The following is an 18,209-nucleotide window of genomic DNA, read 5'->3' as shown; positions in this document are numbered from 1 at the left end:
CAGAGTGCCTGGTGGTAGTGGGTGCATGGAGTAAAGCCAGGAGTTGTCTCCTTGCAACTCTTACCCATCCAGAGCCCAGAGCTCAGCAGACAGGCAGTGCTCAGGTCTGAAGCGGAGTAGAGAAGAGTCAGTGTCAGGATCCTGCTGCTCAGCCTTGCTGCTTGTTGGAATTGGCAGGTTCAATAATTCTGCTTAAATGTCCCTTCCCAGGCACTCAGGAGTAAGAGTTGCTGTGTTGACTGTATGGCAACTTACCTGGGAGGCACTAGCCTTTAGCAAAGAAGTTCAGGGCTAGCAACCTATTCTGAATTTGACTTTTTACTTTTTAATGCGTTCTTGAACATTGTATGATCTTCAGACTCTAGTTCACAGCTTGGGCTTGCCATAAAAATAAATCTTTAGGAATAAATTAACAAGGACCAGAGAGTGCACTCAAGCACAGGGCCACTGGTCGTGAATGCTTCTTGATCCCGGGTGCTTTCAACATAACAGCTTTCAGAGGCAATCCCACTTGGACAGGGTCCAGCACTGAGCAGTGTGGGTGTCAGTCAGTCAGTCAGTCAGTCAGACTTGTTCCTGAGGTCAGCCCCCTGTTCTCTTCCTCTGCCAGTAGTGATCACCAAAAGAGTCTGTCACCCAGTGGTGTACCCCAAAGGGGTTTTATAGTTTTATACAGTAACAGTGTTTCTTATGTGGCTGTGTAATAAGATGAAACCCATTTTAGTCCTGACCTCTCTTTCTATACAAAGCTGCCTCCTTGATCAGAAAATGCACAATTGTCAAACCAAGAAACTGTTGTGATTTGGGAAAATTGGAACAGGTTTTTGTAGGGCCATTCCACCATGCCCAGTCTGGGCTCCATGTCCCCTTGAGCCTTGCTGCTGGCAGAGCCTCCCCAGTTCATGGGAGAGGTGGCAGCAGCCAGCACAGAGCTGGGGCTGCACGCGGGCTGCCCACCCCTCTCACGAGTGGGTGGGCACGGAACCATCGGGTCCTTATGTCCCTGCAGGGGATGTGACAGTGTGAGGGCACCCAGCCTGGGGGTGACAGTGTCCCCACTGACTGCTGGGGCTCTCACATCTGCTGTGTGGGAAATGGCATCAGGGCTTTCCTTCTGATACTGGACATTTAAGGTTTTATCTGATAAAAAATAAGTAAGGAATCTTTGTAGTTCTGGGGTTTTTGTGTACGAAAGCTTTATCAGCTGCTAAATAAGAAATTCTAAAAATGAGTAAATCATATTTAATGATGGAAAGGTGGTTTTCCTGAGAGCTCTGCTATTCTCCACTCCTGCTGTTACTGTTTTATTCATGACAACAAAGGCAATTTCTCAGCAATTCCTCTTGCATTGTTGTCTTTCTTTGAGTCATAAAAATGATGAAGCAAACAGCTGTTGCACTTTTGTTTTAGTCGCTGCAGATGGTGGGACTGAATCTTCAGCCTTAGTGGATGACAATGGCAGTGAGGAAGATTACAGCTACGAGGAGCTCTGCCAAGCTGCTCCCAGGTACCTGCAGCCCGGAGGGGAACAGCTAGCAATTAATGAGGTAATGTCCGGGGCTTTGCATTGCTGGAATGATGACACAGGGAGGGCAGGGACAGGGGTGGGGGATGTGGAGGGATGTTTTCCACAGTCTGAGATTTCATTTTTTTCATAAAAAATTCAGTGGCAGTAGCTAGTTTCTTTGGGGAGGGACTTTTCTTTGCTCAGTCATATTCACCACTTTTTTTACCTTTTTGTGGGTAAAACTTTGTTTTGTACACTCTTTTAGTAGCATTATTGCGATTGTTGCAGTTTTTCAGTAAATTGTGATTCCTTCTATAATCTCTCCTAGTGTTTCCTCTACTATAGGAAGGGAGCGGGGGAAAGGGGACAGTTTGGGTTTAATTTTCTCTCTGGGTTTTAAATCATTACAGATTGTAACTGTTACCCTATGTAACTGCTCTGGAGCAGGAATCTAATTGTTTTCACTAATGAGAATATGCACAGATTTCTGAAAATCTGAAATTTTAGTTTTATCGTGTAACAGCAGTAATAGTAGGTAATCTAGTGACCTACATCAATATCTTTGTAGTTTATAAACACTTCATAGTTTATCTTCTGTCCTTTGCAATCTCATTTGCTTCCTATCTTAGCTGATAAGCGATGGCACAATCGTCTATGCAGAAGCACTCTGGGACCATGTCACTATGGATGATCAAGAGCTGGGCTTCAAAGCTGGAGATGTCATCAGAGTTCTAGAAGCTTCCAACAAAGACTGGTGGTGGGGAAGAAATGAGGACAAGGAGGCCTGGTTTCCAGCTAGCTTTGTCAGGGTGAGTAACTCTTTTGCTTCTTGCTTTTCCACCATTGTAAGATTTCTAGCAGAGTGCAGCAGTTGTCATGGCATTGCATTTCATGCTGATCCTCAGCATGTTTATAGCTGAACCTCAGTGGTGCAACCCCTAACGAGTTCACAAGGAAAAAAAGCAGTAGAGAATCACACCCTAAGATCCCTTAACTCCTCTGACAACTTTTACTCTGTCTTCTTCATTTGGTCCCTTTGTAACCAAAGGAGTTTCATAAACAGAGATTACAAGAGCAGGAAGCTCAACCAGAAAGTCATCAGTGTGTGCAGAGAGGACACAACAGTTCTCGGAAAGGCAGGGGACAGCCACGCTGCAGGGATTTCTTGGTAAAATAGGGCTTAATTTATTATCAAGGACATTGTGTAGAAATCTGGTTCACAGTCTGAACTCTGCAGTCAGAAGTCACCCAGATTAATGATAGTGTAACTCTCAGATGGTAAAAAATTGAATTATATTTTAGAAAATAATTTGAACTGCCTTTTGAGAACCTCTAGTGAAACTTGGACCTCACTGCATGGAGTACTACATACACAAAGTGCAGCAGGTGGTTCCTCCCTTTCTCTTTCCTAGATTTCTAGGCAACCTGAACAATCAGACAGAAGTCAGAAAAGGAGGTGCTGTCTGCATCATACAGTTGGGGCACAGGGAAACTATTTAAAAGTGGTTGAGTGTTTGCTTTTGTAATTTTTCCCCCATGCTAACTTGGCCAAACACATTAACTATTAGTAAGGGTCAGAAATAAGCTTAACTCTGAAAACAACATGGACAGCACAACATGGTCTCTCTCAAATACTGTGAGTAGAAGTCATGTATTTAACCAGACAGAAATCTCAACACTTTATTTGAATATGCAGTGAGTACAAGGAGATAAATCCTGTTGTGAAGCCCCCTCTGTAAGATAAGAATGAGAACATGTCTGTATCCACTCTTCTCTTAGGTATAAGAAGTTTATAACAGTTTTACCACACGTTGTAAAACTTTCTGCTTCTCTCTAATTGCTTTGTTTGTTCTGGCTGCAGCTGCGAGTTAATCAGGAAGAAGTGCCAGAAAATTGTAGTAATATCCAGGACGAAGAACAAGATTCAGATATTAGCAAGCATCGCCAGAAAATAGCTGAAAACAGGGATCAGATGAGAACCAACGTTATACAGGAAATTATGAAAACAGAACGAGTCTATATCAAGCATCTCAAGGACATCTGTGAGGTACATGCTTTAACCTGAGGACGTTCTGCTGACCTAATGAGAACAAATCATTCCATATCAGTTGAGAACCACAGTGGTTTCTTATTTCAAAATACTCCCAATTGCGCTCTGATGCTGTCAGTCAGATTCTTCGTTTCCTCTTACGGCTTTCCTCTCTGATGACTGCCATGAGCCATTGCTTCCTTTCTTTTAAAAAAACTTCCATTTTTGACAGTGAAAAAGTGCCTCTCTGATTGCTATTTCCATAATAAATGAGAGAAGGAAGTCCTGTTTATTTAGAGCTTTTTGCCACTGTATAGAGAACTCTGGGTAACTGTAGTAAAATAATTTGCAGTTCAGTGACAAAACTTCTTGGAAGTAACTTGGAAAGAGTATTTGCTGAATGGTTTTTCTCCCTGTTTCCTCAAGTGAGGAGATTTTTACTGGATTCTTAGAAGTTATGAAGAAATCTAAGTGTGTGCCTTGCTTGTATGAGCCATAAAATGGGGGTGGTTCTCTGCTTTTTTTCTCAATATTTGTTGGAGGCTCACACTTGGGCAAGAAGCTTCTTAATACTTTTCACTGAAGCTTGCCTCTTCTGACATGAGTTATGATGCATTTGACCTGTATTTGACTTGTCTTTGTGGTTTGCATCTGGAATGGTGCTAAGCAACATACAAAAATATTCTTTGTAGCCTTAGTTTGCTAGGTCTGTCCTTGTATTTGTCATGCTGTCATCCTTTAGTCCACCACTTACCATTAGATTATTTAATTCACAGCAAAGTAGACAAGGAAGCAGAAGGTTTTTATTTGTTTTTTTTTTTTTCCATTTTTAGATCAGGCCTTTTTCTTGAAGAGAGAAGGGACAAAAATTGATTACCAGCTGGCTAATTTTAAAACATTAAATGAAAATTTTGCCATTTATATTCATTATTTACTTAAGCTAGTAAGATTGATTGTGTGCATGAAAGACCAGAGAAGAATTTGTACGCTCTGCTATGCTGCTGCCATGGCTAGCTGAGTTCTAGGACATGACTCTCATATTTTACTGACGTGTTAAGACTTAGGCACATATTAATTAATTAATTTTCTCTAATATGTGTGTCCTGTGAGTTTAGTACAAGAGAGCAAGCACACATTTTCCAAGAAGAGAAGCAATGGGCCATGCTGAACATGTGGGGTAGAGATAGTCTGCTGTCCTCAGAGTGAATCTGTAGGGTGGTGCAAGTAGAACATAAGGCTGAAAATACACTCAAGTGAGACTAAGCCAGAAAAGTTACACAGATAGTAACCCAAATTTGCAAGCTCAGCCCTTGAATGAATCACTCAGGGTTGTAGCCAGGATCATGAAGCTAAAGTGTACCCATGAAACATGTTTTACATTCAAGAAGTGTCTGCAGTCCACATTACAGGAGCCGCACAGGAATTGGCTTTCCCTGTCGGTGCAGTAGGAAATGCGGTAGCTGGCTTGCAGCATAGCCACTGCACAGCTCTCAGAGCAGATGGCTGTGGAGGAGACAGGAATATTCCTAACAGTGCCAGCAACAGTCAGTGTTACTTCCTGGTAAACCTCACCAGAGCAACTGCAAGGCTATTTCAGCTGTCTGCTCCCAGAGATGTTTGCAGGAGGTCTGCCTGCCAGGAGCCAAATGGAGGAGCCTGGCAGATAGCCCCTGTCACATCAGTTAACCTTTGCACTCCCTGAGCCCTGGTGCTGTAACTGCTGTGAGACTGTGAGCACAGCAGCTGGTCCTGGAGGTTCAGTCCTTGCAGTGCATTCGCAACAGGGAGATGTGAGTGGGCTTTACGCTCGGGGCATTCCCTGGTTCAGTTGGGGTACCCTGAGACAGGGGCTGGACCCCAGGAATCCACATGGGAACATCTCAGATGCAAATCTGAACTTCTGCTTCTGTCTGTGTGTGAGTGTGTGTGTGTGTGTGTGTGTGTGTGTGTAGAAAACCACTCCCTTGCCTGGAGACCACCGGGGTCTTGGCAGCTCAAATGATTTAGTTCAAGGTAGGACGTGTCTCACATCCTCAGACTGAGGAGTGTTTTTTATTTCATTTCAGGGTTACATTCGGCAGTGTCGCAAACATACAGGAATGTTCACCACAGCTCAGCTAAGCACCATTTTTGGAAATATTGAAGATATTTACAAGTTCCAAAGGAAGTTTCTGAAGGATCTTGAGAAACAGTACAACAAAGAAGAACCTCACCTAAGTGAAATAGGGTCATGTTTTCTTCAACATGTAGGTTGAAAAAGTTGGTTTTATTTATGAAATTACCAAAATATGATAATAAAAAGCCAAGTTACCCTATTAGGAGAGGATTTTACTAACAAGTGCTCCTTAAATAATAAACTGGCAGCATTTTAGAATGTAAAGTAACTTGCAATTAATTAAATATTTGTTTTAGATTTCTCCTCATCTTTATCAATCATGTAATTTTGTAAACAGTTTTAAGTTTGTTGAAACTCTAATGATCCCAGATGAGCTGGATTGTTTGCAGTGATCTCATTCAGCAAGCAAAAACTTCATACAGACATTAGGGAAGGTAGGTAGTGGGGAGATAGGCTGTGAGTTCTTGATAGAGACTTGCTAAGCCGATAGCTGTCTTCCCCAAAGAAAAATATTTCTTACAGTGAGTTTGATTATCCTGACTCAAGAAGAGACCTTTATTTCTGTGTTCTGACAAAAAAGGGTACATGGTTTTGACAGCTACAAAGTAGATTTCTGCATACTTTCAAGGCTGATCAGCCTGAAAGCAGTAAAGAAAATGGACTACCTAATCTAATTATATATAACAGATATTACAAAAATTGCTTTTCTCCTTTATAGACAAATACTTTAGTAAAGTTGTACCTTTTTTTTTTCTGAATAGCAAGAAGGCTTTGCTATTTATTCAGAGTATTGTAACAACCATCCCAGTGCCTGCATTGAACTCTCCAGACTGATGAAGCAGGGCAAATACCGCCACTTCTTTGAGGCCTGTCGCTTGCTGCAGCAGATGATTGACATTGCCATTGATGGTTTTCTTCTCACGCCTGTGCAGAAAATCTGCAAATACCCTCTGCAGCTTGCAGAATTGCTCAAATACACTACTCAGGAGCACAGGTGAGAGAATGAATATAACAAATTCTGTAATCGTAGTAAGACCTCATTACTCAAGTTTTCTGGGTGTCACAACACTGAAGGGTTTGAGATCAGGAACAAAACTGCCATGGACCATGATAAACAGGGCTTCTTGGAACCATCACAGTCAGTCACCAAAACAGTATCTGAAAGTGCAGCACAGGGGACAGAGAGGATGCATGACACAATGAGGAATAATTCAAAGAGGGAGAAGGAGAAGAAAATGGTGTGTAAACAGGATGCAGGGAGGGATGTGTAATTCAGAGTGGAATAAAAGGCCAGTGTGTCAAAAGAAATCAAGGAGAAAGAAATCCAAAGAGGAAGAGGGGAAGACTCATAAAAGTTGTGGATGTAAGAAAAAGTGAAGAGTAAAGTTTGGAGGTAATTTGTTTTAGAAACTTAGTAGTAATAAACATCACCTTAGTTTGCAGTAAAATCCAGATACTAGATTTTCAGCTGGCACAAACAAAAATTTAAGTTGCAGATAGCCTTTCTGGTATACCCCTGCACTGATTCAATCTTTGACTAAATTAAGATTTTATCTATAAGTGTCTTTTTATCTGGTATGGTTGCAAGAAAGTATTCCATTGTGACCCCTGTGCTCAAAGTCCAAATGAAGCCTGAGGCAGTGTTTCCTTGGCCAAAGTCAGTACTTTAACCTTGAGAAAACTCCCCTTGGAGACCACTGGATTTTTGCCAGGGGCAAAATATGAGATCTGTGAAGCACTGACATTTAGATGTGAGATGCCTCTATTCAGTTCTGTGACTACGTGGGAAGTGCTGCAATAAGAATTACTAACCAGAATTTCTCTTCACTGATACTAATTTTAGAAAGGTTATTCTGTGAGCTATTAAACCTGCAGATAAAGTGTCAGCGAGGTCTCACCACCTTTCTCCCATAATATGTATTTTCCTTTTGTGTGGCACAGCATCCAGAGATGCCTTCAAGCACAGAGAGGCACCCACAGTGCAGAGATGCTCACAAACAGGCAGATCTACACCCACATGGAGCCCTGGGAAAGCTCCAGCCAGCTGGGGGGTTTTGGGACCATTTTGTTTTCATAAAAAATTTGAAGTTCCAGTATGCACAGCCTGCTGTGAAGGCCACGAGTTGTGTAGCAAGTGTGGAATAAATACCAACAAAGAAAAAAGGAACTGAGATAAGGAAGGGCAAGTGTAGCAGTATGGATATCATGTGGTCACCCTGTGGGACATCTCCCTGGCATTAGTAGGATCCTGTTATTGTTAATCTCACTTTCTGTATTCAGTGTGGCAGAATAGAGTTCCCACAGATGTAAATAAAGAGAGGAGAGAATGCACGCATTCAGAAGGGAAGCGCATCCATCAGCAGCAGCCAATGAAAATTGGAACAGAGACAGAAGCAGATAAAAAGGACAGCAAGGCTAACGCCTTGGCAGGATTTATTTCTGATTCATGCTGTTTTCTGCCTCTGGCTCCCTTTTCTGCAACGGGCATTCTGATAAAAGAGGAAAAGCAGCTGCTCTGCTGGGATTCCTTAAGAAACACGTCTCTTTCCTTCTCTCTTCTGAGAGACTCCATTTGACAAAGGTGAAGGAGAGATTGATGCTATTCAGAGGAGAAAAAAAAGCCTGCCTGCAAGCTTGGGGAGATTCATAGGCATGTTGAGAGCTCAGGAAAGAAGGAGGGGAGCAGAGCATTGCAAGAAGGACAGGAGGATTGGCATGAGTTAATTGCATTAGTCCCGAAGCAGGAAGAGGCAGGTGACCATCATGGCTCTGACACATTTGTCCTGTAGAAACTGGATTCTTTCTTCATATTGTCTCCTTTAATTCCTCTCTCTGGTTCCCCTGTTCTTGGCTTCCTCTCACCCTATGTGGGATTGGTTTTGTTTTTTTTTCCCGTCCACCTAGCATTCTACATTTGTGTTCACTGACCCAGTCACTGGGAACAAGGAGAAAATACAGTTGTTAAACGTGATTAAAAGAATGTCCTTCCCAAAAAAACTTACTAAAGTCTTGCTTAAAAACACAGTCCTTTGGTGAAATACAGCCATCACTGAGCTCAGTGGGAGTTCTGCCATTGTTTTCAGTAGAGACAGTGTTGCACTTCATTAATCGATCTCTTCTGCCTCCTTCCACCAGTCTAAGTAATTTGCTCCTAGACAAGCCCAGCAGTACAGCAGCACTGAATTGTGCAGGCTACTGTGTGGGGTTTGGGATAGCAGGAATCATGTTCCTCTTTTTTAAGTACCTGAGTAGAGGGATAAGTGGATAATGTGGGCTAATACTGCAGGGACTGTAGTTGCATCATTTCCATGGTTTGTGATTGCATCATGTCCATTGTATAAGTGATCCTTGAAATGTGCTTACATTTCCCAGTGATTATAGCAACATAAAAGCTGCATATGAGGCCATGAAGAACGTGGCATGCCTGATCAACGAGCGAAAACGGAGACTAGAAAGCATAGACAAGATTGCCCGTTGGCAAGTCTCTATCGTGGACTGGGAGGTGAGTGTCAGCCTGTGCCTTTCCTGGGCAAAGGTACTGTGTACAATACTTGATGTCCCTGCAGGAGTCTTTCTGCGCAGGTGCTTGTTTATGGTGTCTACTTTTCAAGTGGTCATTGCTCCGTTAAAAGTCCAGTTGCTTCATTTACAATGTTTCTGTTACTGATTAACCTTGTTTATAGTTCAGGAAGAGCAGTATGTAACATGGACACTTGCCTTTGAGAAGAGGCGACAAAATGGAGCTTTTAAAAATGTTGAATCTCATTTGGAAGTTTGGTAGTTCTGTCAGAATGGGAACCTGTTTCACTGATTTAAATGTTTCTGTCTGTTTATGCAGAACCACACTGATTGAATTTACCTCTGTGATATTATTTACATTGTGTGACATTTTCAAATCTAATGATAAAAATACAAGAAAAGTGAGTGAACTTAAGACTTAATTATATAGTGAGACTGGTTAGACACACACTGAGACCTTAAAATATTATTTACTTACTACATATCTCTATATCTCTATATACTTGTCTTCCTAGGGACCAGATGTGTTAGCCAGAAGCTCAGAACTGATCCACTCAGGAGAACTGACCAAAATATCAAAACAAGGCAAAAGCCAGCAGAGGACTTTCTTCCTTTTTGACCATCAGCTTGTGTTCTGTAAGAAGGACTTGCTGAGAAGGGACATTCTGTATTACAAGGATCGTATTGACATGGACGAGACAGAAATTGTGGACACTGAAGATGGCAGAGACAAAGATTTTAACATCAATGTCAAGAATGCTTTTAAGATAATAAACAGAACTACAGAAGAGGTTCATTTATTCTGTGCAAAAAAACAGGAGGATAAAAAGAGATGGATGGAGGCGTATGAAAATGAAAGGAGAAGAGTTCGAGAAGACAAGGAAATGGGTGAGTGAAACAATTTCTAAACAGTGGTTAAAACAAACTTGCTTTTGCAGTTCTTTGTTTTGTGGAGATGTGCACTCTGTCTTCTTGAGCTGGTGTCCGTTTCTTACCTGACCTGATGTTTAGCTGTGTAAGTGAAGCCTATTCAGGGGCATTTGCCCTGTCACTGTGGGCCAAAGGTCCAGGGCAGATAGTGTCATCCATGTGATTCTGGTACTTGGTGGAGCAGAATGAGAGATGAGATATGACAAGATGCAAGTCACAAAAACTAATCAATAATAAAAATCCATCTAAAATCCTAGCACTTTTGTATGAATGATTGGTCAAAAATATCTGTCCATAAAGGCTCCTTTTTTACAAAGCCAAGAGGCAATAATTGTAGATTTGTACTGCATATAGTGGCACCTCCTGTGTCCAGGAGGCCCATGCAGTTGTATGGTGTCTTTAACTACAGACCCAGCAATAGCACCACTGGGCAGTGAGTGGCACTGGCACATTTTTCTGGCACTGGCACAGAGAAATGAAGCCAAACCTTGAGTGAGCAGGAAAAAAGGTAGTAAATCCTAGGACCAGTTTTAGACCTGCAGCCTGTGGGACACTCCAAGGACAGTGTGTCTTCTGTGTCAGTGTATAGTTAGGATTACTTTTTTGGTTTTGCATCGTTTCATGCACCCTCTAAGATCAGTGGCAAAAGCTCCAGCAAAATTTCATTGACAAAACATATACAAAGAAAGCAGACTGTGGTAAAGAAAATAAAAAGTGAACAAGTGAACATTTCCATTTCCATCCTTTCTAAGAAGAAGCATTCTTGAGCTCTGCACTGCTTCCTGGGTGGTTACTTTATGGAGCACTGGGAGAGTATGTTGAGCAAGTTAGATGCTGTCTGTCAGGAAGCTCCTGAGGTTCTGCCCTGGGCAGCCACAGGTCTGTTGTGGTGTAACTATTCCTCCTAAGTGACACTGCTGCAGAAATCCCCAAGCATGAGGAAATTGCAAAGGTGTAGCAGCTATAGCCCTAAACTATTTATTCTGCTGGGACCTCATGAAAATCAACATATGATATTCAGAAGAGTAACCATCCAACAGTGGTGGTGGCACTGGCAGTGAGATTTGTCATAAAAGCACTAGCCCTTGTTTTGGGGCTGGGTCACAATTTCCCGTGGTTGCTGAGTGCGAGAACTGTGCAAGGAGGGTCCATTGTGCTTGATGCTCTTCAGGCACAGTGCAATATAGTGGGGGAGAAAAAAAACAGTTAAGAGAAACTGTATGTTTGGTCATGGCACATAGGCACATGCAGTCTTCTCTGCCCATGTAACATCCAGCTTTCTGTAAAGTTGCTTTTCAAGTGTTGCAACTCACTATTCTGATGTTCCTGTTTTGGGACAGGTATGATGAACCAGAGGAAAGATTGTTGAGTTGTAATAGCTAATGTCCATCTGGTCTTGTGAGCCACAGTGGCTTGGATGTTTTCTCCATTAACCAGAAGGCTGTTTCTTTTTTAAAATGTCTTCTTTTTGGCATAATTAAACATTTCCTGCAGCCAAAACCAATGGAAAAATGCCACTGTTCTCGAACTCAGCTTTAAATTTGTCTTGTTGATTTTGTAAGCTATCTCGCTGGACTAAACACAAAGCCTCTAATCTGACCACTCAGAGAACAAATAATACTCTTTCAATTCAGAACTGCAAATGGCATTTTACTTCTATTTTCAAAGACACTTTGGTGTGAGTCATTGTGTCCCAAACTATATCCAGCTTTTCTTAGCTTTTATGAATATATGAGAGAAAAGACCACAGCCAGAAAATCCTTCTCCAAACCACTAATAGTAACCCTAAGAAAGTGGTCTGATCTCTCTTGATGAAATTGCTTTCATTTTTAAAAATCTGTTTCCTTGTTTCTATAAAGGAAAAAAAAAAAATCCCCGCAGGATAAAAAAAAACTACTGCTACCCAAAAGTTATGGATGTTTTAAGTTAATAGGCTGATTTGTAATAACTTTTTCATAACTTCAGGATAAAAAAGAGAGTTTTAAAAGTATAGAGAAGTGAGGGAAGATGCAAAATGGAACTGAAGCAGACACTTCATTCTGGCTTTGAACCACAGCTTCTGTGCTCTTTCTGTGCATATGTGTGAAATGAGTGCAGCCTTATGCACAGCATGAAATGAAACAGCATGTGCACCCTGTTGTCACCTTGTGCAAATGTGACATTTGCATGTATCTCAACTGTGTTGTGCACAGGGAGAGGAAACTGGAGTGCCTCTACCTGGGCTCCAGACAGCACCAGTCTCTGATGCCACCTTCTAGCAGATGTCTGTCATCTCTGTACCCCAGCTCAGCCATACACCTGTCACATGATTGTAAATAGCATAGGGTTACTTACCCATGTGCTTCATGTATTTTACACAAGTATGTATGAGAAACCCAAGTGAGGGATCCAGCCCCAGAATGATGCAGCCAAAACCACATCACAGCCTGCTTCAGCATCTGCCAGATTTTGTGATACTCTCCTCTGAGTGAAGGGAAAGATACCAAAATTTGTACTAGCAGTGACTCCAATCTGTTACCCAGGTTAGCTCAGAGTGAATGAAAAACAAAAGGATTCTGCATTTGTGATCTATTACTGGTGACTTGTAGATTTCAAAAATTTTATTTGACAACTTTTTTTTTTTTTAAATCTCTTGTTATCTGGACTTATCTGTCATTATCCCAGTGGAAAACCCTCTTTAAGTTCATATGACAATACTTCTAAAAACCTCAGGTATATTGCTACTAAGATTTATTAAAATTTGCTAATTTACTAAAAATTGCTTAAGATACAATTTACTTATTTGTTTTAATTTAATGCCATCAAATATTAGATACAGTAATTATGTACTAGTGCCCTAATTTACACTTTGTTGTGTAGGTATGGAAATCTCAGAAAATCAGAAGAAACAAGCCATGCAGAATGCCCGTAAGTCAAGGCAAGGAAAAATTAAAGGTGGGTGTTGAGAATTGCATTACCTTCTTACTGTGTTCCATTGATCTTTTCGTTAGGAAATAGCATGGTCTGGCTGTGGCCGAGTTCTTCAATCTTTTAAAAACATTTTTGTGGCTTACATGGAGTCAAGTAATTGTCATCAACCTGTATTTTAATATTAAATTCCAATATCTCTGTAAACTGTCTACTAAATCAGCTCCCTGAGCTTCTTCAAACAGACAAATCAGTATTCTGTATATTAGAGAAGAAACTCAAGAGGTAAGGCAAGGTGTTTATTTTTAAAGTTGTGATGAATTGGATGCACAGGTTAAATTATAAATAAGTGTTACAATTCCTTCCTTTGCTTTTACTCAGAGCTTGTTCTTCTTTACCAATTCTGTGTCTTGTTTAAAATGTCCTAAAGATCTTCTTGCAAGCCACATTGTTATATTGTTTACAATAACAGTCAAAATGGCTTCTTCTGGCATCCCTCTAGAAGGAAGGATGGACCAGAAGCTTGTTTGTTTTTATTCATTTCCTCTCTCAGAAAATAATCACAACAGAAACAAAGCACAACAGATTTTGTCCTTTTCCATCTGAAAGTCAAACTCAGCTAAATCTCTAGTGTGCTGAGAGAAAAGTGGAATAAGATTTATGTCTGAGTTTAGGATTGAAGGAGTTGATGTTAGGTTGTCTTCTGTTCACTGGGATTAATGTTCTTAAAGCATTTTCTCTTAATCAATCAATAGATACCCCTGGAAGCTGTCTGGATTTTCAGGGGAGTGGCTAAAGTTTGTAGTTAGGAGATTCTGTTCAGAATGCACAAAGCTCAAGGTCTTAAGAACATTAACCCAGAAAAATATATTTCAAATGGAAGAAACAGCATTCTTGTTGGTAGCAGTATTTTACCCAGCCTTACTCTGAGAGTGGACTGAAGTACCAATATCTGCTGTTTGAAGTCATTCCTTTGAAATACCAAGATTTATTTGTGCAAACAGTATAGTCCAGCTGTGTGAAAGCACTGCTTGGTTTTGGTCATTCTGTTACATTATTTTTACTGGTACTGTTGTCTTCTTAAGCCAAATCAATGCAGCAATTAAAAAGTCAAACATCAGAAAATGTGACCCGTAGTTGTGCCATTCAAGATCATGGCAAAATTCATCTTGTCCCTTGGCTCTGTGCTTAAATTTCCCTGTCTGATTCAGGTGCTTTCTCCAACTGTTCTTCTGTAGGTGTGAGCTATAATGGGTGTCCCATGCCTCCTCCACACCAAACCCTTCATCCCCTTCACCAGCGACACATCACCGTGCCTACCAGCGTCCCGCAGCAGCAGGTCTTTGCCCTGGCAGAACCCAAGCGGAAGCCATCCCTCTTCTGGCATACCTTCAACAAACTGACTCCCTTTAAAAAGTGAGAGGCCAAAGGACCTGGAAGGACATCAGCACAGAGGGAGGCTCACTCCAGAGAAGGACCTGGGAGACATGGTCAAGCTAACTTAAGCTCAGTGAATCTCCCATTTCAGAGGCAGAACCTTGGGTTCCCTTGAGCCAGGAATGCAGCCTTTGAGGAAAGAAGTTTGTCAGGGCTGCTCTGAAGTCCATGTTGCCAAGTGTCAGCATTGCTGATGAAGAGCAGTCTCTCTTCTGACAAAGACAACTTGCTGTTACTCAGAAACAGCAGCATTTGATCTCTGTTTCTCAGTTATGTTGAAGTAGTGAAGGAATTGTGCAGGTCATTGTAACATTTCATTTTTCTTAACCTTATATTGATGGCCAAATTTTTGGATAGGGAGGAATTTTTCTACAGGGATGTATCAGCAAGGAGTCTTAGTAGAATTTTCTCCTTCTTTCTGGAGCACTGAGCACAGATCACCCATTAAAATCAGGTGGAGATATCCCATGTGATTAACCAGCTGTTGCAGAATTTAGTGGACCCTAATCCTTCCTGTATTTTTTTTATTACATTGCCAAATGGCAGGAGAACATCCCGCAAGGCCTTACCATATTCCAGATTGGAACAGGGAAATTTTATTCTGTCCTATAGAAACAGGAACAGAGTGTGAAATGGACTGTAAAGATATGTGCATTTATTGCACACAGGTGGAAACAAGAGGAGCCCAGGGCATCTCAGATTGATTCATTTCAGTCAGAGCAGATGCATGCATGTATGCTCTTCAGTGTAGAGCTTTTCACTCATTTCTTCACCTGGGAGACTCTTCTTTGTATTTCCAATATGTTATTTTCTCTGTGTAAAAAATACATTTTTATTTTCTCACAGAGATAATGTGAATGTACAAAATCAGAGTTGAGATAGTACATAGTGACTGCTGGCTATGTTACATAGATCTCATTCTTTTTATTCATATAGCTGGACTTAGAAAATGAATAAATTGTAATGTAAATATATTGAAGCGGTCTGGATCCATGCTTCTTGTACACATTCAATTGACAATGGGTTTTGACCAATGGGTTTTGACCAATAACTTCTTCAGAAGAAAGAGAAATCCTTACTGGAAGGGACAGAGAAATCGTGTGGACCAGAGATGGATTTTTGTCTTGGTGTCATCAGTCCCCATTGGAAGAGGAAGAACCTGACTTGATTAAGGTCAGTTCTGGCCAGCATATGCAATCCATGATTTGCATTGCTTCAATTCCTCTGTGGCATGAAGTTGATCTGGGAGAATAACTTTTAAAAAGCCACCAGGAAGAAAGAGGATCCTGATATTTGTAGCACTGATAGTTTCTGCTTGCTTGCTCTCATCAAGGATGACAAGACTGCTGGGAAGGAAGTAAAGACTCAGAATGATTCAGAACTGATTTGCTATGAATGTCTTTACAATACTTTATCCTATGCTGCTGATTAGGGGCATTACCTGATGATTAGGATAGATCCAAGGGTATTCTTTGACAGTGGGCACAATCAGCTTTGTCATGGATCTGTAATATATGAAAAACAAACAAGGGGCTAAACGCCAGGCATTTTAACAACAATGTAGAAAAGCCTTATTTTAAAGATGTATTTGTTCCTACTACTGTTGTTACCTCCATATTTTTATTTATCATCAGTGTTGTGAAGCCCACTATTAACTAGGTTTTGTGATTTCCTAACTTTGTGGCCACTTCTGCAAAGCCCAGGTTTGTGGTTTTCATTTTAAATTGCATCTTTTTGACAACTGTACATTTCAAATGCCTTGTGTATATAGCTCAGCAATAAGGCAAAGTCTGGTATGCTCAGCCAAATTGTGCCCTGCATAGTAAATTTCATTGCTTGTGCTTTCCCATAGCAATGGGAGATGATATAAACTAGTTAAGAACTGGGAGTGCACACTGACATTTGTAGTGATCCAGCTGAAAGAAAATGCACAGTGAAAAAGCTGCTTGTATATTTCTCTTGATGTTTAAGCCAGCCATTGCTGCTCAGATTTTTAAAAATAGATAATTCTAAATGCTCAATTTAAACACAAGGAGCAGACTTCCAAATGCAGGCATGGATGCACACCCTTCCCCTCAAATGAGTAAGCCTTCTGCATTTCTTACATACCCATTTTTGTGGGTACATGCCACATTCAGGCCTGTAAACCAATGAGATGCACATATGGTGTGAGTGAAGATGATATTTTCCATAATCACATTCTGAAAGAGTTGTTCTAAGTGCAAAAAAAAGGCTGAAGTTGGATTGCAGTGCTCACCCAGAAACTTTGCTAGCTGGACCTGAAGACATTATGAGATCCACACTTACAAATGTGTCTTTGCTGAAACCTACTTCCTTCCAGCGCTCAGTTCTGTGAGGTGCTGGAAAAAAAGGGTTTGGGGATCTTTCTTGTGACATGTCAGTGCCCATGAAGGCTCTTCCCATGTATTAGTGCTGGTGCCTTAGCCCTAAAAATGAACAGAAATGTTTGCATATGGTTTTGGATGCAGTAGGTTTTTTCTCAAGGAGTGAATTTCAAAGAGATAAAAAGAAAATATTTCATGGTGCAGATTACTCAGGACAGTTTTACATATGGTACCCTTCATGTAGACATGGTTGTTTTTTAATGCTCTCTCTGTCTTTCTTTGCAATATGACCTTGCAACAGATTTAAGATCAAGTATAGTAAGACAGGCCAAATTTATACTATGCCATAGTCTTTTAAACAAATTATAGTGAAATGAAAACACATATTATTCAACAATTAAGACAAATATTTACTTGGGAGCTAGCATCACTTCAGAGCCTGTGGGAAGGAGTTGCAACTAAAATGGAGAAGTTTGAATTGTAGCAACTCTTGCCCTGATTCTCCTTCTGGTGACAAAACTTATATATAGATCATCAGGAAGCTGTGATGGCAACATCTGTTCTTTTCCACTTGCATGCTTTAAGTTACTATAAAAAAATCTAGGGCAACAACTAAGAACATTTGTGCCTCATTTTGATAAAGCCCAGCCGGAGCCTTCCTGATGGCCTGCTGAGCAGATAACCTCAGACTTTTTGCATGAGATGCAGTAAAATATAATTGTCCTCAAATGTGTTCCCACTGAGTTAGGAAATGCCAAACCATAATTGCACCCAACTCAGAGCATTTGATGTATAAAATAATAAGATTGTTTTACAAGTGGCTCTTGCCATGCTAAATTTCACATTGAATTTTAGTGGTCAGCGTAAGAACTGAGTTCAAAGACAGACTTCTCAAATGTTCCACATTTTAGTTGTCTTTTGGAAATAATTATATCACAATTTTGGAGCCAAAGGTCTTTAGCCATAACTAACACAATACCTTTCTCTGACTGCCTTTCTGCTTTTTTTTCTACATGTGTGGCATTTGTATGTAGCAGATGCCTTCTAAACGATCTCTAATTTAAAACTCTTTGTTGTAAATAAGAGGGATAACTTGCATATATATTCTGTTTTGGTGTTTTGTAACATACCTTCCATTGCTTTGTGCATCTCACGCTGTGTGTGTGCTGTTACACATGTTGTAAATGAAGTGTCCTGGCTGCAGAGCAGAGGAATTGGCTGTTGACAGCTGAAGTACAATGTATAGGACAGCAGTAGCTTGATGTGCATTTCTTCTGGAATAACTGCATTGCAAGGTTTATTTACTCTTTGAATGTTGTTTGTCAAATGAATCTATTTTCTGGAAATAAGTACAAACTTACATTCCTATTATTTTTCTTTTATTGTACATGGTTGAATTAAATAATATACAAAGCTGAA

At 40.7% G+C, this 18,209-nt stretch overlaps 1 protein-coding gene across 6 annotated transcripts in view; it reads left to right on the top strand.

Moving 5' to 3' along the window:
• SPATA13 (spermatogenesis associated 13) overlaps positions 1-18,209 on the top strand; it is a 71,497-nt gene extending 53,288 nt beyond the window's left edge. For all 6 annotated transcript variants that reach the window (XM_018908509.3, XM_018908510.3, XM_018908508.3 and 3 more), the window contains 9 exons: positions 1,411-1,547; positions 2,137-2,316; positions 3,369-3,554; positions 5,603-5,782; positions 6,414-6,646; positions 9,025-9,154; positions 9,687-10,059; positions 12,961-13,035; positions 14,247-18,209. In XM_018908509.3, coding sequence (XP_018764054.2) covers positions 1,411-1,547; positions 2,137-2,316; positions 3,369-3,554; positions 5,603-5,782; positions 6,414-6,646; positions 9,025-9,154; positions 9,687-10,059; positions 12,961-13,035; positions 14,247-14,428 — 1,676 coding nt within the window. In that variant the 3' untranslated portion in view covers positions 14,429-18,209. The remainder of the gene's footprint in view (positions 1-1,410; positions 1,548-2,136; positions 2,317-3,368; positions 3,555-5,602; positions 5,783-6,413; positions 6,647-9,024; positions 9,155-9,686; positions 10,060-12,960; positions 13,036-14,246) is intronic.

The sequence above is a fragment of the Serinus canaria genome, chromosome 1, assembly GCF_022539315.1.
Source record: "Serinus canaria isolate serCan28SL12 chromosome 1, serCan2020, whole genome shotgun sequence".
Taxonomy (NCBI): domain Eukaryota; kingdom Metazoa; phylum Chordata; class Aves; order Passeriformes; family Fringillidae; genus Serinus; species Serinus canaria.
The sequence above is the reverse complement of the archived record's forward strand: the minus strand, read 5'-3'. Positions and strand labels throughout refer to the sequence as shown.